The sequence below is a fragment of the Daldinia decipiens genome, assembly GCF_022478715.1.
Source record: "Daldinia decipiens strain CBS 113046 unplaced genomic scaffold F4813scaffold_33, whole genome shotgun sequence".
In the NCBI taxonomy this organism is placed as follows: domain Eukaryota; kingdom Fungi; phylum Ascomycota; class Sordariomycetes; order Xylariales; family Hypoxylaceae; genus Daldinia; species Daldinia decipiens.
In genome coordinates, this window is record NW_026054576.1 from 58,131 (window position 1) to 82,223 (window position 24,093).

The 24,093-nt window shown below is 48.4% G+C and overlaps 7 protein-coding genes across 7 annotated transcripts; 4 read left to right on the forward strand and 3 right to left on the reverse strand.

Moving 5' to 3' along the window:
- The first annotated feature begins 373 nt into the window (after window positions 1–373).
- F4813DRAFT_191315 (phosphatidylserine decarboxylase) lies at window positions 374–2,379 on the forward strand. The gene is made up of 2 exons (XM_049239424.1): window positions 374–1,062; window positions 1,126–2,379. The coding sequence occupies exons 1-2, from the start codon at window positions 668–670 to the stop codon at window positions 2,342–2,344; spliced, it is 1,614 nt and encodes a 537-aa protein (XP_049096850.1). The 5' UTR covers window positions 374–667; the 3' UTR covers window positions 2,345–2,379.
- A 1,314-nt stretch (window positions 2,380–3,693) lies between these two features.
- Window positions 3,694–6,294, reverse strand: F4813DRAFT_191321 (protein phosphatase 2A regulatory B subunit). The gene is made up of 4 exons (XM_049239425.1): window positions 6,087–6,294; window positions 5,653–5,994; window positions 4,326–5,581; window positions 3,694–4,274 (listed from the first exon to the last, which is right to left on the reverse strand). The coding sequence occupies exons 1-4, from the start codon at window positions 6,105–6,107 to the stop codon at window positions 3,902–3,904; spliced, it is 1,992 nt and encodes a 663-aa protein (XP_049096851.1). The 5' UTR covers window positions 6,108–6,294; the 3' UTR covers window positions 3,694–3,901.
- Window positions 6,295–7,922: 1,628 nt separating this feature from the next.
- F4813DRAFT_368800 (uncharacterized protein) lies at window positions 7,923–10,431 on the forward strand. The gene is made up of 3 exons (XM_049244353.1): window positions 7,923–8,478; window positions 8,537–8,957; window positions 9,021–10,431. Exons 1-3 carry the CDS (start codon window positions 8,287–8,289, stop codon window positions 10,262–10,264), a joined length of 1,857 nt encoding a protein of 618 aa, XP_049096852.1. The 5' UTR covers window positions 7,923–8,286; the 3' UTR covers window positions 10,265–10,431.
- Window positions 10,432–10,543: 112 nt separating this feature from the next.
- Window positions 10,544–14,006, reverse strand: F4813DRAFT_368803 (Adaptor protein complex AP-1 gamma subunit). The gene is made up of 5 exons (XM_049244354.1): window positions 13,677–14,006; window positions 13,479–13,602; window positions 13,225–13,413; window positions 11,066–13,148; window positions 10,544–10,984 (listed from the first exon to the last, which is right to left on the reverse strand). The coding sequence occupies exons 1-5, from the start codon at window positions 13,684–13,686 to the stop codon at window positions 10,898–10,900; spliced, it is 2,493 nt and encodes an 830-aa protein (XP_049096853.1). The 5' UTR covers window positions 13,687–14,006; the 3' UTR covers window positions 10,544–10,897.
- Window positions 14,007–14,057: 51 nt separating this feature from the next.
- F4813DRAFT_368807 (membrane-associated proteins in eicosanoid and glutathione metabolism) lies at window positions 14,058–15,509 on the forward strand. The gene is made up of 2 exons (XM_049244355.1): window positions 14,058–14,786; window positions 14,964–15,509. The coding sequence occupies exons 1-2, from the start codon at window positions 14,749–14,751 to the stop codon at window positions 15,376–15,378; spliced, it is 453 nt and encodes a 150-aa protein (XP_049096854.1). The 5' UTR covers window positions 14,058–14,748; the 3' UTR covers window positions 15,379–15,509.
- Window positions 15,510–17,739, reverse strand: F4813DRAFT_368809 (uncharacterized protein). The gene has a single exon (XM_049244356.1). The coding sequence runs from the start codon at window positions 17,621–17,623 to the stop codon at window positions 15,905–15,907; it is 1,719 nt and encodes a 572-aa protein (XP_049096855.1). The 5' UTR covers window positions 17,624–17,739; the 3' UTR covers window positions 15,510–15,904.
- Window positions 17,740–18,963: 1,224 nt separating this feature from the next.
- F4813DRAFT_191406 (uncharacterized protein) lies at window positions 18,964–24,093 on the forward strand. The gene is made up of 2 exons (XM_049239427.1): window positions 18,964–19,616; window positions 19,721–24,093. Exons 1-2 carry the CDS (start codon window positions 19,196–19,198, stop codon window positions 23,599–23,601), a joined length of 4,302 nt encoding a protein of 1,433 aa, XP_049096856.1. The 5' UTR covers window positions 18,964–19,195; the 3' UTR covers window positions 23,602–24,093.

The window sequence follows — 24,093 nt, forward strand, 5'->3', positions numbered from 1 at the left end:
GTCATTTGCTTACCTAACTGTGCGACCACAGCATTCCCGCGTATATAAGGTACCTAACCTTAAGTACCTAATGTACCCTAAGTAGGCTAAAAGGGACCGTGCCTACAAAGTACCTAGTGTACACACCCCAATACATATATCGGGTAATACCTAACCTAGGTAGGTACTCCAACACTAAACCTTACGAAATACAAGCAGCTACGAAGCAGCGAAAGGTAACGACAGATTGAACTCTGCCAGCTGCCGTCGCCTTGTATGTACCTAGGTAGCCAAGCTGAAAGGGGATAGCTCTTCAGCTCCACCCGCCCTGCGTCATTGAGGGTCTTCCCAGTCTGCAGCCGGTGTTGCATTTGGCCAGTAACGAACTTCAAGTCTCCAACATTTCCAACATTTCCAATTATTACACTACAACTTCAGTTCTAATAGAACTATAGGAGTGAACCCTAGTGTTTGTACGGGGTCTTGATTGATTCAATTCAATTCTTCCTCATTCCTCATTGTGACAATTGCCTACCATTCATTAAACGAATGTCATCGTCTCTATATAGTAACTTTCGTTTCCCAATATACGTACCGACTTAGAGCTAGCCATTTATTAGCGTGTCTTTCTTTTCCCTCCTCCAGAAAGATTAATGAGACGATTACAAAGATCTTAGAGACATAAGACATGTCAATGGCAAGTCTATGCTCAGTGTCTATCCGAGGGCATACGCCCGCGTTGAGTCGCCCGATATCGCCATGCATGCTTCGAAAAACGTATACTGCCGCGACAGGACGGTCGACGAAACATCTCGTAGCCTCGCCTAGGGTGTATTTTCATCATGCGTCGCAGAAATACCAAAATAGCCAGCGCTTCGGGTCAAGACTGCGAAGCGCGCTGAAAGAGACGAAAGTTAAATGGTATCCTATACCTGTCAGCTTAGGAATTGGCTTTCTTGGGCTGGTGCAGTTCTACAAAACGCAAGCTCGTGAGAAGGAAAGGCTCGAAAAAGAGGCTTCAGATAGCGATGAACCTGGTGTTCGCCCTAGGAAACGAGCGCGAGTACGACCAGATGGCCCATGGTATGCGCTCGATATATACAAGACCTATTTTCGTCAACCTCGTGGCTGACCCGCTCTCCTTAGGCAAGTGAAGGTAATGTCAACTCTGCCTCTGAAGGCATTGTCAAGGTTATGGGGCAAATTCAACGAACTCACCATCCCCTACTACCTGCGAATCCCCGGCTTCAAATTATACGCATTCATATTCGGCGTCAACTTGGACGAAGTATCCGAGCCAGACCTTCGTATATACCCTAACCTCTCGGCCTTCTTCTATCGAACGCTGAAGCCCGGTGTCCGGCCATTGAACCCGAATCCGAATGCGTTGTTATCGCCTGCCGATGGGCGTGTGCTACAGTTCGGAAAGATCGAGGGCAACGATATCGAGCAGGTCAAAGGCATGACATATACCGTCGACGCGCTACTAGGTAAGAACACACCTACGCCTAGCCTGTCTGGTGAAGGAAAAGAGATCCCCGACCAATCGCCAACGCCAACGCCAACGCGCGGGGACGAAGAGCTCGTCTCGTCAGATGAAGAATTCGCACGGGTGAACGGTATTGCTTATACTCTACCCAACCTCCTCTCCGGACCGGACAAAACCCACGAAAGCTCCAGCAAGAAGTTAGAGGACCAAGCCGCTACCCCGTCCAGTCCCGGTGCCGTGTCCGAGGTACGAGCGGATCTAGCGCTCGGGGAAAAACCCTGGTACGCACTCCTATCGCCGGACAACCGGACAGCCCTCTACTATGCAGTCGTATACCTAGCACCAGGCGACTACCATCGATTCCACTCGCCAGCGAACTGGGTAGTAGAGCGACGGCGGCACTTCGCGGGGGAACTATTTTCCGTGTCGCCATACCTGCAACGCACACTACCCGGCTTATTCACACTAAACGAGAGGGTGGTCCTCCTCGGCCGATGGCGCTGGGGCTTCTTTAGCTTCGTGCCCGTAGGCGCAACCAACGTCGGCTCTATCACCGTCAACTTCGATCGCGAGCTCCGAACCAACTCGCTCCTAACCGACACAGCAGCCGACCGCGCAGCCGAAGAGGCCGCCGCGCGAGGCGAGCCGTACGCCGGCTTCGCTGAGGCTTCGTATGCAGCGGCAAGCAGCGTGTTAGGCGGCTACGCCCTGCGCCGCGGCGACGAGATGGGCGGCTTCAAGCTCGGCAGCACCATTGTACTCGTCTTCGAGGCCCCTGTTGCTGAGAACCCCGGCGCGAAGGGCGGGTTCGCATGGGCCGTGGAGAAAGGGCAGAAGGTCAAGATGGGCCAGGCGTTGGGATTTGTTGAGGAGTAGTGGTATGGAAAGAAAAGTGGCAGAAATGGATGGTGTATATATATATGTATATGTATATGTACCAACTACCTAAGCTAAAGCTAAGCTATCTACTGTAGTAGTAGTAGTAGTAGTCGCAATATTAGGATAATACAAATGAGTAAAATAAAGAATAGAAATAGAAATGAAAAGTGAGAGGCAGAATAGTGCTGCTTCGCATTCGATGCTGCTTCGCATTCGATGAAGTCGGCTATGTAACTCACTCTTGTGAGACATTGGAGGCACTGTTGGCTGCAAATGAATAATAGTATTATCCTACATATACGAGGCAAAGGCGACGGGATGAGTTCTTAATATTTTAAGACTAAGATGTTTAAAGCTTGCCAACCGATTCTGTGATCAACATTTCATCGCAACACAATACACCCCTCACTACCCCCTTTACTTAAACAGTGGCGACTTTTTAAGACTTTTTCAGTACGAAGAAACCCAGCGTCCGGGCGCATCAACCCACCACGCCAGACCACATACCACACATACTACACATTACCTATACATAGTTAACACAAAAGACAAGGTCTATCAAGATTGACATTATCGTTTCGCAAAGCTAAACCAGCCGTTTGTTGCTGATGATCATTGCCCTTATTTCCATCCTCTAGACGCCGCGACGGGAGCCGCCAGACGAAACAACAAAAAACAACATAATATATCTGATCTGCCACTACTCCCCTCCCCTCCCTCTTCCCCGTCAATCCTGACACGAGACAAAAAATTCCATACATTGATCGAGAAGCACTGCTACTTGCCACGCACAGACAGCAGAACAAGCCTCCTAGAACCCCTACTAAACTTCCCTTTTTCCTCTCCTCGATCCCCTAGGGCGTTGGCGCTTAGAACCGCCGTATACACTTTTCTCAGCATGCATGGATAGTCCAGTCCAGTCCATCTCCACTGCCTTGCCTTCTTCCCCTGCGTCGTTTCCTCCAAGTATACCTAATTCTTACGCTTCCGCGACGATAACCACTTTTATCGAGGCTTCGTAAGCGTACGAATGAGCACCGTCTCACATCACGTATAGTAAGCGCGGTTGTTGACCCCCTTAACCGAATTCTATTTATCGAAGACGGGAATAGGGGAATTCGCACAACATACAAAGCCATCAAGTATGTACTGGGAAATTTAAAAAAAAAAAAAAAGAAAGAAAAAACCACCTAACGTGCACTTGACATCCCGGAGATTGACCCAATCCAAAGTATCGCCGAAGGATTAGAGGCTGACAGGCCTGCTTCAAGCCGCTATCAAACATTACTTGTTTGCGACCAAAAACGCAAGTCAAGTCCGCACACAAAGGTCGGAGTCGACATCAAGTACCGCGCAAGTTAGGATGAGACAGCCCGATGCTTACTAGAAACAATGAGCTGTGATGGTGTATGGATAAATCGAAATAGAATTTTTAAGAGGTTCGTGTAAACCAGGTCATCGTCGCCTACAAGTTCTATCGTAAAAGGAGTCGAGCACTTCTGAAATGCTCTTCGTGGGAAGGTTCACAGGGGATAGGAGGAACGAGAATCAAAATCACCGCTGACTCCGCGCAGAGCTAGCCGAACCCTGCCGCTCGTGCGTATTGGGGCGGCGGTTAGTTCTGTCAGCATCCTGAAGCTTCAACGAATCCAACCTCTTCTGGTTATCCTCCGTGACCGAATCGGCTTCTTCAACTCGCGGCATTATGCTTAGTGGCTTTGAAGCCGGGGTACCATTCCCAGAGGCGCCGTTGACTCTCCTCTTGTTAGCCTGCTCTGTGATAGCAGCCCATTTCCTCTCTCGGAGGGCTTCCCTTGCTGCAGCATTATTTTGCTGTTCTGTATATTCGTGAGAGCAGTCGTCGAAAAGCTGCGGGTTGATCTCCATAAAGAGCTTCATCGCATTATACACCATCCCATGGATTGTTCTATTTCATTGTTAGCTTCGGGAAATAACAGCTTGGTCTTTGGTTTCTCACCTGTTCCAGTGTCCCTTAGAATTTTCGTAAAGCGGTGCGAACATGATGGGCAGGATGATATCGACGTTATCGCTCACGAGGTTGCAGAAATACTCATTGTTCCAGAAATATAGGGCTCGCTCTGCAACTTGGAAATGCGGGCTTGCGACGGATTTGGCGAGCTGGTGGAACAGCGGCTCCTGGACCTTTGTGAATTCTGCAGGGTCCATTACCTCGAAAATATCTTCAACCTCATTGAGGTACATAACCTCCTTGGTGCTGTTGACTTTCGGCCAGTATCGGAGAAGGCCGAGAACGACATCCTCGGTAAGCGAGGCGTCTTTTTCGAGGAACTGAACAATACAGTACGCGAGTTGAGGGTGGTACATGCTAAGACTCTTCACTTTGTGGAGAGGGAGTAACACCCTGGTCAAAAATAGCTTATGCTCCTCTTTGAGAGGCAGGGCGAATCCGTTAATAATGGAGCCGAGAATCTCAAGCAGCTCGGCCACGCCATTGAATCTCTCCGTTTCATAGGTGAACTGAAAGAAGACGTTGTTGATGGAACGTCGGATGAAAGAACGAAGGTTTAAGAATTTTCCATAGATGCGATGCAAGGTTGTTTTGAGGAAGTCTCGTTCGCGTGGGTCTTCCGAGTCAAAAAGCTCCAAGAGCTGAAGTACAAAGCTATGGTCGATATATGCTTTAGCGATGTTCGTGTTGAAGTCCTGGCTCTCGATAAATCGCAAAAAGAACTCGTAGACGACCTGGATATGGGGCCAAGCCACCTCTAGCACAGGTTCGTCTTCCTCGGGATCAAATGCTTCGCCTTGCGGGTTCATAGGCGGGGGGATCGGGCGGAATAGATTCTTTGCGAACATCTCAACGACGCGAGGATACATTGGTTCCGTGATAACTTGACGATTATTGGCTACGTAGTCAAGTAGCTCATGTAGGGCTAGACGTTTGATCTCTTTGGACTTCATGTCGGCACTAGCATCGTTGAAGTCAAAAATGACGTTGCACTGATCAATCTTCTGCATGAAAAGCTCCTGTCGTCGGTTAGGCGGTACTTCATGAAACCCTGGTAGCTTTTCCAGTTCTCGATGGGTCGAGATGTCAAATCGCGACGAGTTCTGTCTCCTAGGTGTCCTGAGACCTTCGGGGACATCTTTCGGTGTCTGGTGGAGACGGTCAAAGACAAGGGATTTTGAGCCGGCTTTGGGTGGAGCGAGATCGTGCGGCATGGTCTCTGCAGCGCCGGGAGGTGGAATGTGCTACGGACAAAGATAAGTTAGTCATCATCTTAGGACTATGGGAAAGGAAAAAAAAAGGAGGTGTGGCCTACTGGAGCACTCGGACTAATGACCACGGTTGGCGGAAGGGTACCACCATGTCGAGGGGTAGCAGCACCATTTAGCGACTGCTGAGCGCCAAACCGGTCAGGCAGAACGCCAGGTGCTTGGCCAACCTGACCTTGCAAAGCAGAGCTACCATGATCACCACCATGTGTTCCAGCATTATTGGGAGGGAGGGGCTTGTTTCTGAGATCGTTCAGCGTCGAGGTAGAGGAAGAGGGTGTCAATACAGGCGACTGGGTCTCTCGAGAACCACTAGACGAAGGTGAAGCCGTGCCATCTTTGGAATCCTTATTCTTCTTGGTGGACTTGCTGTCCTTGCCTCGCGAGAGCTATTCGGTAGTGATTGGTTAGCGACATGTATATACTGGCGGGGAGAATGAGAGCTTTGGAAAACAAGTATGAAATAAGTAGGCAGACATACCGCTCGCCTGAAGCCCTTCATCTTTGTAAGTCGAGGCCCCTACTTACGGCGGGGTGGGGACACTCGACTCTCTCGTCACTTTAGGATGTTGTTATAGGAGATTGAGAGTTGATGAGTATAGCGTCAATAGACGCGTTGCCGTAGCAAGGCCCGAGTGCTTTTAAAAGAAAAAAACACACAAAAAGAAATATGTCGAAAGTAGAAGTTGAGAAGTGGATGATCGGGTGACCGGGTGAATGGGTAGTAGAATTAGGTTGTGGATTCACCGTCTGTTTGGTACGAGGCAGAGAGATTCATGAATTAACAGTTAGGTTTAAGGAGGCGGTACGGCGCTGCGGGAGAGTGGCTGTCGCATAAAGTCGAGTAAGCGAATTAGCAGCGGGTTGTAGTTAAACAATGAATAGCAATAGCTCATGCAAGATAGCTCAAATTGAGCCTCTTAGCTTGAGAGAGAGACTAACGAACCCGGGGTCGAATGTTGAACAAGTTCAGAGAGATATGAAGTTTGAGTTGTCGTTGTGGAAGGTGGAGAAGCGTTCTGCGTCTACACACAAGCCAACAGTGAGTGGTACATAGCGGTAGACCGTAGGCGGGTTTAGTTTTAGAGACTCCGGTGATCTTCCATACATAGGGCCACTTTCACAGGTGCCAAAGCGAAGTGGCCTACAATTCAGAGTACATAATCATGTACGATAGGTACTGGATCCAGTCCAGATGGAGATAATGTACATTAAGTACATAGGTACATGCATGCATGCGAGTAGGGTACAGGTACATAATCCACAGCCAACCAATGCCTTCCTAGGTACATATGTAGTGCTGTGCAATACATACATGTATTTAAAGTACCTCACCTCTACAATGTACATGTACCCTAGCAACAATATCGAGTTTGCCAGCTAGGTAGGTAGGTACCTACAATGTACGTGACTTATATATTTATGTACCTAACACTAAAGAAAGGGCTACAACCATAAGGATGGATGTTCAATTCGATGTCATCTTCCAAATTTCCAGATAGCCTCAGACAGTGGTTAATATGATGAAAACTTTGTTATTATCATCAGGCTTTCTGACCGTCAATTGATATCGTACCCGAAGAAGCCAAGTCGTTTAAATATGTATGGAATGCAGGTTTGCTTGTACTCATGAACCTGCATATTATGCATTCATATATATTTGTGCAAAGTCCAAGTTAAGTACATACTGCCAGCTGCCAGCTGCTATTACTACATACTACATACATGTGGCGGTCTGTGGGGTCTGTTGCATGATTTACATATGTACATATGTACCTAATGCTTTATGGTGAAGAGTTGTGTCGAATCACAAGTCAGTTGGCGGGGCAGAATTGATCCAATCACGCAGCAATTTACTTATTCACATACACCTTTTAACAAAACTCATCTTTATATATGTGAGTAAGCAGGTATATCTTGTAGTGTAGTGCATACCTATGTATGTAGGTAGCTGAACTCGACTTTGTAGAAACTCGGGTATTGACTGCTTGCCGATGTGTAATTGTAATAACTTTAAATTATGCCGAAGAAAAAAATATGAGAGGCCCGGGCTTTACTTCGGCAGGTACATAACAACTGCCGTAAATTATTGCGGATCTCAATGATGACCTTGGAACTGTAGGTAACACTTAAGAGAATACATGTACATACCAGTATGTACATTGCACCTTGCCTGTACAAGATATGTTTAATTGGGTCTTGCTCATAGGCTGAATCTTCGATGTCAGGTGACACTTTACACTATGCTTCGCACTGTATTGACTTCTCCGATTTATGAGATTAAAACTTATTATGGTTAACTTCATAAGATATCATCATTTAGGTAGGTAGGTAACTAACTAGGTACCTTTCATGGTAAGTACCTATCAAGGTTCACGAAACTCAAAACTTCAAACATAGACATGAAGACATGAAGCCATGAAGACATGAAGACACGAAGACCTATTGTGTCGAGGAAACGTAGTGCATCGTTTTTGAAACCGAAGCGCCATCCATCAGATTCGAGAGCTGTAGCCTAGTCAATTATCAGATATCACAGAATTTCGCACAGCATATTAAGCAAGCCACTACAACGGTATTTATGCTACGCATGAGAACTGATATCGATGGTTCTCCTTTACAGTCCCAGAGATTTCCGTAAATTCCTGTATAAGGCTTAAGATCTTTTTCGACCGTATATCATGCCGATCATGATGGAAGCCGAAGATGAATCGTACTATGTGGATGATGAGGTCGACGACGCCGATGACTCGGCCGGTGCCCCTATATTCGAGGTTCCTCCGAGGAAAATAGTCGCCATAGAACACCCGTGTGTTATCCTCAACCTTGACAAGGGACTAGCTACCTTTGGACCAGACCCAGACTTTCAGAAAGTAGGCAAATCGACATTCCTCGCAAGCGCAAGCGCAAGCAACTAATCAGCTATGATAGCTTCTCATGGACACGGCAGAGCCTAGCTCAGTTCCCCTGTGGTTCCGGCCCGAGAACCCAACATCAAAGCCCATCGTATCACACCATGCCGTCACCAACAACATCCTGCTCAAGATCACTGTCCCCAAGAGGACGGGCAGGAAACGAAAGCGAGGAAGCAACGAGCCATTTACAGGAAATGTCGATTTCACAGATGGCACATCCCCCATCTCGGGGACCGAACGAATCAGCTCCCAGGGTAGACAAGATTTGCCCAAATCTATTCTCCGAAAGATGCAAGATAATCCTGAAGATTATCAAGTTGAAGCTGTCGGAAACATTCACGCTACTCACAGATATCGAGGCTTGGCAGATTTCCAGTTCGCCAACACAAATCCTTCCTTCTTAACCAATATCGCCGAGCATATGCTTCCAATGAAAGGTAAAATAGACATCTAACATATTCTACTAGCTACCTCTTTTTTTATACTAACATTTTATCCAGTCTCAAAGCTGCGGAGGATCAAATTTACGCCTGGCGTAGCCACGGGTCCTGGTCAGGAGATAATACCTCCACCGCACTTTACAGACCGGGTTATTGGATTCAACTACAACTACGAGCAGAACCCAAACACCAAGGTCGAAGGGGACGAAGGGGGGAAGCAACAACTCATCAACATCCAAGGAAGAAAAAAACACTCATACGGCCACTTCATCAACAACAACCAGTACCCCGTGCCCGAGAAACCCCGGCGAGAGCCAGCCATGCGCGTACCAGAGGGGCTCATGAACCAACTCCATAAGCTGATGGACGAGCGGTCTATCTGGACCCGCCGTGCAATCCTCAACCGCATCACAGGCGACTTCTCAGACTCAGTCCTCCGGATCGCCCTCCAGCTCATCGGGTACCAATTCCGCGGCGGGCCCTGGCGCGATGCCTTCATCAAGTACGGCGTGGACCCGCGCCCCGACCCCAGCTTCCGAATCTACCAGACGCTAGCGTTTAAGCTTGAGCGCAACATCGTCGGCACTAAGAAGATCCCCTGGGAAGTCGTGCGCAAGGGCCAGACCAAGAGGCGCTCGCGCGAGAACAGCAACAGTCACCTCTGGAACGGCGAGGATTACTCTACAGACGGCAAGTTCTGGCAGGTGTGCGATATCACAGACCCGTTCGTGCGTGGGATCATCGATCGCGCACCCCTGAGGGATACCTGCGATTTGAAGGATTCGGGGTGGTATCATAAGGGCACGTGGAGTAAAGTCAAAATGGTCATGAAGGTCAAGATGGTGGCTATCAAGAGGGGCCGCATGGGATCCGACGGCGACAGGCCGCAGAAACCCGGGTTCTTGTATAATTCGTTCCTAGAAGATCGGATCCGCCCGTTCCCGGATATCACAGATAAGCCGCTGGGCCTGACGCTGGAACCCTTCTTGCGGCCCATGGAGGAGGTCGATACGAGGTTGTATAAGCGTCGTCCTCCTACGCAGAAGCAGAAACCTGGGTCTGCTGCAGCGGATGGTGTGTCTACGCCTGGCGGGGATGATTTGGAGCCAGACGATATGGTTGGTGAAAACGGTACTGCGACTCCGATGGAGAATTCGTGGGATGTGGAAGATTTGGAAGGGGATGATGATGATGATGATGATGATGGTGATGATGCGGAGGAGGAGGAATATGGGTATTATGATAATGGCGATGGTGAAGAAGAAGACGGAGGCGAGGATTATGGAGAGGTAGATGTCGAATAGAATAGACAGCTGGTAAGAACATTATATATAGGCTGTAATAGCGAAGAGGGTACGAAGATAGCTTGCTTGGACCAATGTGATGTCGCAACAGCTAATAATACTACTGAGAGATAGCTAACCTATGTAATTGCTTAGGTAGGTAACCTTCTATGTGACTACACTCTGACTTCTACCATTCTGGCATGATTATTTATCCGGCGAGACTACTTGCGTCTACGGCATGATTTATAGTAGAGCCGTTATCGAGGGCTGCTTGATATATCACATCATTAGAATCTAGGTTAATATACTGTATATGTATGTTCGTACGTAAATCCTCGAAACTTACATATATAGGTAGGTAGGTAGGTAGGTAAGCAATATTCATGATACCGGATGTTATATTGCCATATCACAACCAGCAAAGCAAAGCTACCGAATTGAAGACTCAACCTTCTAGCATCTAAACACTCATTATTCGCCTATTTACACTAGCTATCAGTTCCAAGGAACCCGTCACATCGTTGCATATGTAGTCATCGTATCTTCGCGAGCGCGAAAGCTATTTATTCATCTCGAAACGGACAGTACAAGTACAATCAATCATCAAGACGCCTTTTATTATACCTGCTTCTACCGCATCATATCGCATCACTAAGATGGTTCCGTCCACTTGACCTGATCCATGACCTGTCCCGCCGACGGGTGGGAGTAGCCGATTCGTAACATCAAGCGAAGAGGCTAGATCGATCATACAATGTTAGCTTAGTGCGTCGGAATAACCGGAAGACATGAATTATATGATCTGGAATATAAACTCACCCCCTTACTTCCCGTGATCCGCATGATTTGTGTAGCTTCGGTTCCGGGCGCGATGTCAGAGTTGGAAATGCTCATCAACTGCAGCTTTTGCGACTTCGGTACTGCTGCTTGTAAGCCGACGTTGGAGAGCGGGCCACCGGAAGTATTCCGGAAACGGCCCAGGACTTGTATGGCTCCCTCGGCGTTACGTTGCAGTTGAAGAGTGATGTTAAGACCATTGGCGTTATAGCATGGGATACCGGTCGGTGGCGGAGCAGCAGCAGCTTGTTGGGGCGGAGGAGTACCGAGCGATGCCAGGTCGCCCAGGCCCGAGCTAGCAGGCGCAGGGCTGGAGGCCGAGCCTTGGGAGAAGAGATCCATGATCGATGCCGTGTTACTTTGAGGTGGCGGAGAGGTAGCCTGGGGTGAAGTTGTGCTGCCGCCAAGAATATCGGCAAGTAAGTCGGTGTTGCTTGGGCCTCCGTTTGTAGGTGAGGCCAAGGGTGTGGTGGTGCTGTCTCCCATCAGGTCGAGCAAGTCCTGATCCGTCGTAGGCTTGGCGATAAGTTTCGACCTGCGATTAGCTCCCTTCTTGGGCTTCTTGGTGGCTTCGCCTAGTACTCTTGACTCCTCCTTGATCTGCGGCGGCGGCATCTTCTCCAAGACACCACGACGTATGTCGTCATACAAAAATAGGTTGCCATACTCGACAGTTCTTTGCTGTACCTCGACATCTAAGCTGGTCTGGTGAGTTTCTAGTAGTCGTTTAATGCGTTCTATCTGGTTCTGATCCGAAAAACGCGTACTCAGTTTGACTAGGGCCGTAACGATGTATTCGGTAGACACTTGGGTACCGTAGCTGCTGTTAAGAATGGTGGTGAAAAGGTCGATAATTTCGTGTTCTTTAACCACTTGAACTAACTCCTCCTCTTCGTATTGACCACCCCTGAGTAGGGAATCACCATATTCACCAATACACCATGCGCCTGCTTGGGTTAAGCTTTCCTGGGTGATATCTTTCTTTAGATTTGCGTATAGCTTTTGAACGGCATACGTCTGAAGTTCTGGAGTTGTTGCCACGAGTCGAACAAACGAGGCCATAATGGGTTCCTTGACATAGTTCCCCGCGAGAGTCAGGACCCGCAACATAGTGTCGACATGCCACCGCTTGTTAGGGGCGTACCGGTCGGCTGCGATGCCAATTTGACTTGTCATGCTAGGCTTGAACTCATTGTCGGCAACTTCGAGGAAGGCAAGCAACTCCCGAATGAGCACTCGTACATTACTCTCATTGATCAGAGTGAAGCTCAGGTCTAGAGCGCGTCTCCTAATGCTGATATCGGGATCCCGTAGACATTCTAAGATCGTATTACGATGCCGTTGAACAGCGTTTGGCTCGATAGCGACGACTTTAATTAATGTGTTGAGAGCAACGTATCTAATATTGTTGTCACGGTTGGAAAGGAACTTGCCGAGAATGTTCACGCCAAGAACTCGGAGGCCCGAGTCCGCCTCAATGTCGAGAATTGTTCGAACAGCTTCGTACAGGATCGAGTTACCAACGTTCTTAGACGAATCGGTGTTTGTGGCGACTTGGGCGAGGATGTCGTTGATCTGTTCTGTACCCTCGGCATCACCGCGAACGAGAACTCGGAGTAATCGGAGGATCTTGACTTGTAGGAAGGGGTCTGTAATACCAGTGACATCATGCTCAGGGGCATAGCCAGAGGTAGCAAGACCCTTCAAGGTCCTGACTAGAACTGGGACGAACTGCTTGAACTTATCAATGATTCCTTCGTCGCCACCTTCTTCCTCTTCTGCTTCGCACATGCTCGTAACTAATGTTAGCCCGCAAAGAAGTACGCCGTGGTTCCTATCCGATAACAGCTGCGCCGCCTTCTCAACGAAATGCTCTTGTAAGTCAGGAACCTTTCGACATATCCGCATAGCGCACAGAGCTGCCTTCCTTCTAATATAAGGGTTGGCAGTCGAAACTAGGGTCTCAATTTCGGGGAACAGGTCTCGGGACATCTCGATCGAAGCTATATTTCCCAGGGTACAGAGGGCAAGGCCGACGACATATTGGTTGGAGTGGCCTAGATCACTGGATAGAGAATTCAAGGTTAGCTTGGAGTTGAAGCTTGGAGTTGAAATCAGGGCCATTAAGGGGGGCGATATACTTCTTCAAGGAGTTTGTAACTAATGTGAGCACCTCCTGGTTTTCATCTAGTAATAAACTCGTAGCTAGATGTCCGAGCCGCTTATCGGCAAACCGCGGGGATGCGAGCAGTTTGATGCATTCTATTTGGCCGAAATGGGTTCTCTCACCCAGAGTGAACAGGTATAGAAGTTTGGCCACATTGTTCCGCCTACCGATTGCCGTATGTTAGCAGATGCATCGAGGGTTTCGAGATTAGCGTCGCCTTGTGCGCACCTCACGTTGTGGTCGTGGCTCTCTTCGCGGAAGCTAGCCCTGATGGCGGCGCTCTCCTTTTGGATCACAGCTCGTTCGTCGGCGATGGTCTTAGCTGCACGCACATTGCGAATAAACTGCTTCACTGCAGGGGAAAAAAGAGAGGTTAGTTACTAGCTATTACCATTCGAGATCACCCCATTCCGTATGACGACTTACAGGAACTCATGGTGAAGCTTCACGGGCCCTGGAAGGGCCTATTGAAGTAGAATAGCCAGCTTTGGAAAAAGGCGAACCTGTGGGTTACGAATAATCGACGTCGCAGATAAATTTCGTAGAGATTCGCTGTGTGCTATTAGGAGATGTCTTAGTTGTTCAGTCCCGTATTATGGCGATATTCCCATGCCTACCCAGGTAGTGTAAGACCGACACAAGCTTCGGATTCTCAAAGACCAAGACCAAAGACTATTGTGGCAGCCGTGTGCTGTCAGGAGAAAGGTACCTAGGTACCTAGCCTCTTAGAACCTTATCGAGGTGGATCCATTGAAGTGGGATATCCGGAGCTGTTTTATCCGATATATTGTACTTTAGGTTGTTATGACATATGTACATAGGTACCTAGGTATCTAAGTACAGTGCCCAAAGAAACATTACCTAAACATCCATCTAGCCACATCAAGTACAACGTGGAAACGCTAAACGTTTCAAGATGGAATTACATAATAGGGAAAAGCTCGCTAGCAAATACATGTAGTTTTCCAGCTCGGCCACTTTTCGACGTTAACCATCATCCGCCGGTGTAAGCATCTCCCGTCCTGCCGTCTCGGCATCCTATTACATCCGTAACCTAGAAGCTTCACGATTTAATCTGCCCAGGTACCCATTTAGGCGTATACGTATACGTATCTTGCGTGTATTAGTATGTATTAGTATGCATATAACAATAATGTCTGGACCTTCAGTCGGGAACCGGGCTAATTGTCGACTTATCGTATTAGTCATGTACGGTCCGCATTAGTATGTAGGTAGTATAGACGGGATAACCATCATTTGATACCTGACTAGCTGAGAGGCCGGATCTGCGTATAAATAAGGGGGTGGGAAGGTAGTAGGTCCTACCGTCACCAGTATGCAACGCTATATAAAACAAGGTCCTCATCATCTTTTGTTGCAAGTTCTTCGGAATAAAAATTCAATCATCGACGACATAAAGCCACCATCTATATATCTGATCTATATATCTAATCTATATATATCTAATCTATAAATTCATACGCCAACATTCATCACGATGGCGTCCTATGCACTCCAAGTACCAAGCGAATATGGGTAAGTGCTTATACCTTTATTTATATCCACGTTGTATCTACATACCACCAACAACCCGTATCACGCCATTTCCCAGTCCCTTAATTGGCACGTCCGCGTCCGCGTCCGGCTCCGCCAGATACCTACCTATCTAAATCCTTCCCGCGCCGCTACTAACCGCACCGTTGTTCTATTTAGCTACGTCCTAACCGTCGCCGCCTCATCGTTCTTTATCAACACCCTCCACTTCGTGCTGTCGGGCAAGGCGCGCAGGGAGAGCGGCCTGGCCTACCCGATCCCCTACGCGACCCAGGAGCAAGCCGCCAAGGACCCCAAGGCCTACAAGTTCAACTGCGCCCAGCGCGCCCACAGCAATTTCACCGAGAACATAACCCCCTTCCTCGGCGCCCTGCTCATCTCCGGTCTCTGGTTCCCAACTGCGAGCGCCGCCCTTGGCGCCGGCTGGGTCGCTGGACGCACGTGGTATGCTTTAGGTTACACCTCGTACGGTCCCCCGGGCAGAACCAAGGGTTTCGCCATCAGCATCCTATGTGACACCGTGTTGAAGGTTATGGCTGTCATTGCTGGTGTTAAGTTGCTTCCTCAGGCTTAGAGATCGGGTACCTTAGTACAGAAAGATAAAAGGGGAAAAGAAGGAAGATATTTACGGTTAGTTAAGGGACTTAAATAGAGCAGATCTTTTAAAAATAGAAAGTTGCATTATTTCTCCTTGGAGAACAAATATTAAGCCTTGACATCTTATCCACGCTATGTAAATAACCAAGTAATAGGCCAAGACGTCTATGCTCAGTCCATTGTGCCACTAAGCCGCTTTTCAGAAACATAATGTTGAACACGAACAATATATATCAAATTCTTGCCAATAATATGTCCAAGGCGCGTAATATATAGGTCATAGACCCGTGTTCTATGCATTGCCTAGCTAATTGATTGAATATTGTTATTGGACTAAGGGTCAAGCCAAGGTAGCTGATTTTCTTACCATGGATGGCTCGGGGCAGAACCAAAATAGCAAAGCGAAAGAAATGAGGCATCCAGAGCTGAGAGTATCCAACTGTAACATCGGTTCTGGGGTTAAATACCTAAACAAGATTTGATATTATGATAGATTATGTGATTTATGTACAATCGACGCACCGCCTTCGGCGCCGTTTTCGAAGTTCTGTTATCTCTTCCTCGTCCTCATCAAAGGGCTCAGACGGATTCTGGTCGGGGCTGGTAGATTGGGTCCACGACTCGTGACCGTTATTACCAAGCAAATAATCTCCAAGAAATTTCATAGCCTGGTGTAGTTCTTCGCCAGTCGGAATAATATATTCGCTAGGGAGTAGGAAGCCATAGCTTCCTGTGTCTCGTAGCTTGATCTGATAACTGTAACGAGCTCCGAATTCATGAAAAATGTAATCAATAGCAGAGCCACCGCCGGCTTCTACCCGGGCTCTTTGGGCATCATGTGTGAATTCTATTGGGTTTTCGTTTGCGACGGCCCCTTCGCAGGCCGACGTGGTGGTGTAGACTTCTCCGTTAGAGAGCCTCATGTGTTTAGCTAAGTTCATAGCTACCTCCCTTAAATTTTCGATATTAGGCGGACGGACAATGCAAGAATATGCATACGGATATAAAACCTGCTGAGAATAAGAGTGAAGATCTAGGTAAGCCGCGAAATTAACGCCGCTGTCCGTCTGGTTCCTGACCCAATCCGCCAATTCACCGGCTTCGACGGCCTCGAAGGGTTGGTCGCCGCCGTAACTCTCAGAGCACGGTTCACTCTGGTGCCGGGTACTATCCCATCGGTAGCCGAATGCGTGATCTAAATCGAATCCGGGACAATACTGCATCTTGGTGCGTTGTCTCGACTTCCGCCATAGCCGGTCGACATCCCACGTGTACTCGTATCCATCGGGATTTAATACGGGGATGAAGACGATGTCAAAGTGTTCTAGAATTTTAGCTATCATCGGATCCTCGTCAACAGACTTGATGAAGGACCAAGCGACGTAATTTACTGTGCTTATGGATATCCACTCCCTCGCGTGAATACCACCTGTAATAAGAATAGTATCCTTGCGAGTATCTGAGCCACCCGAGGACGTGCCGCTACGGGGTGTGCCGACCCTTAACCCTAGTATATCCCGGCCCTCGTACGATCGTCCAATGTTGACCATCCGAACGAGACCACGGCCGCGGAACATCGAGTCAAGCAACCTCATCCATGAATATATGACAGAGAGCGGCTGGTAATCATGAAAGAAAACGTCATCTACACCTTGCTTCTTAGGCAGAGGGATGTCGTTTGCCGGGGTGATACCTCGATCTTTCGAGAGGGACTGAGTAACGGAGTTTGCGGCGGCATTAGACGGGTAGGTAGCCGCGACAGCACGGGCTAGGTTGGGAATCAAAACGACATGGTTATCTTGTAAAGAGGACGGCAGTATACCCATCAACGGCCGAATACGGCGTGCTTCAATGCGTATATCAGTGTAGTTATCAGTGAAGTCCCAGACATCGAGTAACATTTGATCAACAGCCTTTCTTAAAGCTGCCTCATTTGCACCTGTCGAGACATTGAATCGTATTACAACCTCGTTTTCATACCTCTGTAGATTTTCTACAAGCTTCGGATGAGTTACAAACCACTGGTTCAAATTCTTGCTAGACTTTTTCGAGGTCCACCCGAAGGGAATGTCGAGCAGGCGACTGAAATACGATCGCCCATCGTGGAACCGAGACGGAGCGACCCGAGGTAGGCTTGTAGCAACGGAAGGGAGGGGTATGGTGAAGAAGAGCAAGAAGTAGACGAATAGAGAAGATGGGCGAAGAGGAGATTCGGCGCTCATTATGATAAATGGCTTACAGCAGACGGCGTAGCGTCGCAGAGCATAGAGAAGCAATACACTAACCTAGGTACTTATGTATGTAGGTATGAGGTATGAGGTATGAGGTATGAGGTATGTGTGTAGTTGGTATGTGTGTAGTTATGTAGCATTGGACCTTTCGGCAGCAGCCTAGAAATCGGGCTGAGCGGGAAAGGGTTGGATTATTACTACCTTCTTAGATTTAGACTCTGTTTAAGGCAACGGCTAAGATTCTAGTCTTGACGACGTAAACCGTTCAACATGTAAAAGAGTGGGGGATGGGGCGGAGTGGATAACGCAACCAGCCAAGGCAGGTAAACTGTACCTACATACGTACATACTACCTACCTGCCAATGTACCTTACTTTTTTATGCGGGTTGCCTCGAGTTACATCTTACCTACCTACCTATGTAACCACCTTGTGTTCTACACTACATAGGTACATATCTTATGAAACAAGAAACAATATCCTACATATACCTTTACCAGATACCTTTCCTTTTCTGATATGGAATTCTCCGTCGTACATAACATGTCAATGTCTTGCGGAACGAAAATAAAAAGGCCTGTATGCGATATAATAATCATATATGATAACTGCCTAGTTAAATACTATCTGAATGAGGAGACCGGTATGTATGTTGATCTCTCTATCCAATTTGTCGGGTCTTTTCTTATGGAACGTCTATCATAGTTACATAGATTGTATCCATACGAAGTAGGGGGTACTTTGCGGAATATTGGGCAGGCGAGGCATAGCGTGCATAACTACACGTGTAGCTAACCCGACCTCGCCTTTTTAGGTAGGAACATGGGGCTCTCGGCGGGGAGGGAAGGGGGGGGGCAGACAGGGCAGATAGGGAGGAACCTTGGAAGGTTCAAGGGGTCCTTAACAACTTTTAATTGTTTCCACGACCTACAGAAATAGCAACTTGGCAGCGGACTTTACATATTACATACTTACACCAACACACGTACCCGGAGTAGGTAGTCCAAGCCCAAACCCCGTACCTCTCCCGTACCTCTGATCTCGATGAGATCCTAAAACCAACCCATTCATACAATTCATACAATTCATACATAGACATGAATGAATGGCTAACTAACCGTATCAATCCGTACCAATCCAACCCAATCCGATTCAACAACTATAGACATACGACAAAGTTACTCGCTGTCCATCCGTAGTACTTCTTTTCGTGGATCCGCTGACAGGCGAAGTCAGTTGAAGAGATCCCCAAATCTGACAGCTCCCACCCCGGCGACAATAACCCCCCAAGATTCCTCTATCTCCGTGAAGGAACTCGGCACTATTCATCTACCTAGCCTATTTATCGTCTATACCTATACACCTTCGTAACGTGCTTCACAACGATGGGTCTTCGCCGTAGCAGCTCTTTGACGTGATGATCATCGGCTATTCCAGCCACCCATCGCCGTTACTACTGTTGCTGCTGTTGCTGTATACCCGTGTACATACCTAATACACTGTTTTAGGCTGGACGGCACACTTAGTCTTGTTCCTGCCCAGACGTCGGCTGCCGTCTATCACAATGCCCTTCTTACGCCGCCGAGGCGTCATGGCTAGTGACACCGATATGAGACGACATACTATTCTAATCGATTCGGCGTCCGCTGCCCCTAAACAGTCTTCGCGCAAATCCCAGCCAGAGGTGTTATTGGGCCCCGACGCTACCGCAGGGAATGAAGAAGGGTTAGGAGATGGTACCTCTGGAAATGGCGAGGACAGCAAATCTTCCGTCGACACGGTCGCGATGTCGGCTACCGCGTCCATGTTCCCCGGCAGAGAAAGCGAAGATCCCTTCAGTCGTCCCGAGTCTCCTCCAATTCAAGATGAGTCGCCGAAACATCGTAGGTTCAGCATGTTGAGATTTCGCAATGCCTCCGATTCCCAACTGTCGGCCCGATTAAAACAGCAACAGCAAGCCGAGAAGCTGCCACCCATGCCGCAGCGTAGGTGGCATCATTTTATTTCTCGAACCTTTTGAACCTTATCCCCGATGCCATACTTTATTCTTAATGTTAGATTTATTTGCTAACCTGGCTATCCTTTCCAGCTCCCTCCATCATCATGACTGCGCCGACCATGACTATGGACATGGACATGGACATGCAACCAAAGAAACCACGCATGAAAATCCCTTTACGAATGCGCCGTTCTAGCGATTCTCCCAGGGGCGACCAAGAATCTACGTCGAGATTTATCCCACCTCTGGCTGCTAAAAAAGATAAAAGGAAAACTATAAACGAACGAACGATGTCCTCGTCGAGCAAACAGACGGTAACTTTCGAAGAGAGTTCGAGGTCCGGAACATTAACTAGGTCGCAGACCAACACTACCGACGATCAAAATGCCTTGAATCCCCCTATAAATCGGTTATCCGAGTCTTCTAGATCAGAAAGCAGCTTTAACGAGCATACTGCATCTCCGCAACAGACCGGGTTAAACCCCACGTCTTTCTTCCGTCTTCGCCGCAAGCCCAAACAACCGGAGCCGCTCTTCCCTATAACACACCTCCCTCAGAAATCTAAGACTCCCGCAATATCTGGTACAGCCTCCTCTATGTCGCGTTCCTCGACCTCATCTCGCCCTTCCTTTGCTCTAGACCCATTCCGCTCGTCTATAGGACAGGATGTATCAATGCCCTTAGCTTCTCCCTCCCAATCTGTAAAACAAACGGGGTCTCCTGCTACAGCTCTGTTCAGGCCTTCTTCTCGACACTCTGGACAGTCCTCCCCGACGAGAATGCACGTAAGTCTCCGGGGGCGGTCTTCCACAATGAGTTCCCTCGGCGAGAATTTCATCGACGACCGTCAACGTCCAGGAACCACACGAACTTCGTCTTCCACCGGCCGTAAAAGTTTCGGTGATCTGCTAGGGCTAAGTCGTATGCGACAGAATACCGATAGCCTACGACACGGGAGTTTAACCCCGGCAACTCCAGGCTCGAGTACTTCAAAGAATAATTCGTTACAAATAAATAGGGAACCAGTCGTGCTACCTGAGCGCCGGGAAGATGATACACCCGCCAAGTATCTCTCACGTCTAGAGGAGATGCTCAGTCGCGGTGTCATTGCTGCCGCCCTATCTAAGGAAACAGATTCATTTTCTGCAGCTGTACTGCGAAGTTACATGCGAACGTTTAGTTTCTTTGAAGAGCCTATGGATATGGCTATTCGGAAGCTGCTTATGGAGGCCGAGCTCCCTAAGGAAACGCAACAAATAGATCGTTGCCTACAAGCTTTCGCTAACCGTTACCATGAATGTAATCCTGGGATATACTCTACCCCGGATCAGGCATATTTCATTGCTTTCTCCCTTCTTATATTACATACTGATGTCTTCAACAAGAACAACAAGTACAAGATGCAGAAGGCCGATTATTTGAAGAACACGCATGGCGAAGGTATTTTCGATGATATACTGGAATGCTTTTATGACAACATTAGCTACACACCCTTTATCCATGTCGAAGATGATCTAGCTATTAATGGCGATCGAGCTGGTAGCATACGGTCGAAGAAGAAAGCTGCATTTCCGAACAGCACGACAGAACCGTTGCGAAGGTCGAAAGACCCCATCGACCCCTATACGTTAATCCTGGACGGCCGGCTCGATACCCTCCGACCACCTCTCAAGGACCAGATCCCGCTCGAGGAACATTATAGTTATACAGGCACAGCTAAAGACCTCAACCTGAAAGAGCTGCAGAATACTTTTTTCAAGACGGGAGTTCTGCAAATTGTATCAGCGCGGTCCCGCCCGGACGCTTTTATGACCGAGAAAACGGCAAACAATCCACAAGAAGCCCATCCGGGTATAGTAGACATTAAGGTTACCAAAGTCGGATTGCTATGGCGTAAAGATGCTAAGAAAAAGAAGACGCGCTCGCCCTGGCAAGAATGGGGAGCCATTCTAACTGGTGCCCAACTATACTTCTTCCGCAACACGGCATGGGTCAAAAATCTAATGCATCAGTACGAGACACATATTAAGTTGGGGCACGATGGGATACCACTCATCTTCAACCCCCCCCTCGAACAATTCAAGCCTGATGCTCTCATGTCAACGGATGGTGCTGTAGCGCTCTGGGATGCCAGTTACAAGAAGCACAAGAATTCATTTGTATACGTCAGACACGGCGGGCTAGAGGAGGTGCTGCTCGCACAGAACGAGGAAGATCGAAATGATTGGCTCGCTAAGTTGAACTATGCTGCAGCATTCAGAACGTCCGGCGTACGAATGCGTGGGGTCATAGGCGGTAACTACGAAGGTCAAAGTCGACGTGCTATCAGGAGGCTGGATAGTTCTGACGCCACTCAGCTCATTCAGACGCCCAGCGGAGAAGTCAGTATCAACCGTAGCCGTATCGACCATCAGATGGCTCGAGACATCCTCGTTGCCCGTCGTGAAATCATACGTCAGAAGATTGAGGAGGCCGATGGGAAACTTGAGCACGCACAGAAAATCCTAGAGACACAGCTGAGGAATGCCAGACACTTACTAATATTAGCCCCAATCCAGGACAAAACCCGGGATCAGGTTCGGGGAGGCGCTGCGAAAATCATTGCTCAGTTAAAGTGGTCTCGGACGGAAATCTGGAGATTAAAATGTCACCGCGACATCCTTGCTTTAGATCTCGAAGAGGAGAAAGAAATCAATGGCGATTTAGGGGGGGAGATGGTGGAGACTAGCCCGGCCACCGAGAAACCATTGCCTACGGATAAGGAGTCGCCATCTGATTCTCACAATACAGAACAGACTCTACGGTCTCCCGCTTCGCTTTCGCTGACCCAGTCTTCCGAATCTGTAAATCAGGTAGATGGAGACTCGCCTGCAGTAGAAAATTTCGTAACACCTCCAACTTCAGCCACTGACCCGTCATTCCACGACGGCCAGTCTTCCCAAGATGCACCCCCCGTTAGTTCTGACCACTTCAGTCTCCGAAAAACATCTGTGTCAAGTATTGCCTCCTCGTCAAGGTTAGCCGCTGCGACTACACTACCTCGCAAAGCGTCAAGCCCAGCCATTGGACAAGATAAGGATACCATCGATGAACAAGCGGAAGAGGACGAGGGTGAGAGGCAGATCCTTGAACAGACCGGTCTTCTCGAGATGGAGTCCGGCCGGGCATCGGGCCACAAGCGTACTTCCTCCGGTAAAGTTCACGAGGATAACTCTGATCGACCAAAACGCACGAGCGCCTCCGGACTCGATAAGGAGGGGCTTGACAGAAGCAAGACGCGCCGTAGTCTGCAACGTACGCTCAGGGACGGCGCGGGTCACTTGTCACACCACCGCAGTAGGAAAGGGAAAGATTCTGCGTCGAGCGGTGGTATATCGGATGAAACAGTCCGAGAGAACGATGTTCTCATTCGTGGCACCGGTAGCTTTACGGTACATGGTAAAAAAGCGTCCGTCATCAATTTTGGGAGTGAGCTGCAGAACATGTCAAACGACGAACGTATAAAACAACGTAAACAGTCGTATCAAAGCGACGAGCACAAGTTTGATTCCTTCACGAACACGGATGATGACTTTCATTCGGTCCTCTCTAATCCTCGGGAACGGTCTGCTCGGCGGGGGTCGGGTGCTAGCGCCAGCACGGCAACCGCTCGATCTTTTCGGGACCTGCACCGGAAATATTCGTCGTCGAAAACACACCGCTACGCAGCTACAGGAGGCTTAACAGTTCCCTCTGATGAAGATAGCGATGCAGCCGTAAGCTTTTCGGATGGCCGAAGATCGCCTTTACCACCTTTAGATGATGAAGACGAAAATTCTGAAGAGGGTCGGATCTCACAAGCCCGCTTTTATACGCCCGAGCCTCCTAGTTCGCCTACCCAGAAAGCATCAGACGCGGGTGAAAAAGACGGAGAGGTAACTCAGGATATAGAGCAGCTGCCTAGTCCTGTCATTCAAACAGTCGGTGCATAATGTTGATAGACAGTCGCGGATCATGGATATCATGTCGTGGCAATTGTTGCGTATTGTTTCGGTTCTGAGGGATACGGTTTTTATAGCCACCATTGCATAGGAGTTTATAGAGGATTCAGATTCACACAGGGAGCAGGACAAACAGGAAACGGTTACATATGCTCTCGAACTTGAAAAAAAAAAGACGGCAAACGACAATTAATACATGTGTTGTATGTACTGGTAGAGAAGAAAAACAAAGGGCATCAGTGCTTCGACGGAAGTAAGAGAGGGCATGAAGGACCTTCGAATCAAATAAAATAACCACCACCTCCCCCCCTCCCTACCGGTATTTAACACAACGCCAGGTTAACTTTGCTAGAGAGTCCTGGTCAGAGACGGAGCGGAGTATACGCGTTACGGTAATTGCTGTATATACATGGATTTCTAGCAGCACTCCTTTATAAAATCGCCCTTTGTTAATGATGATTTATACGGGTTTTTGCTATGTGA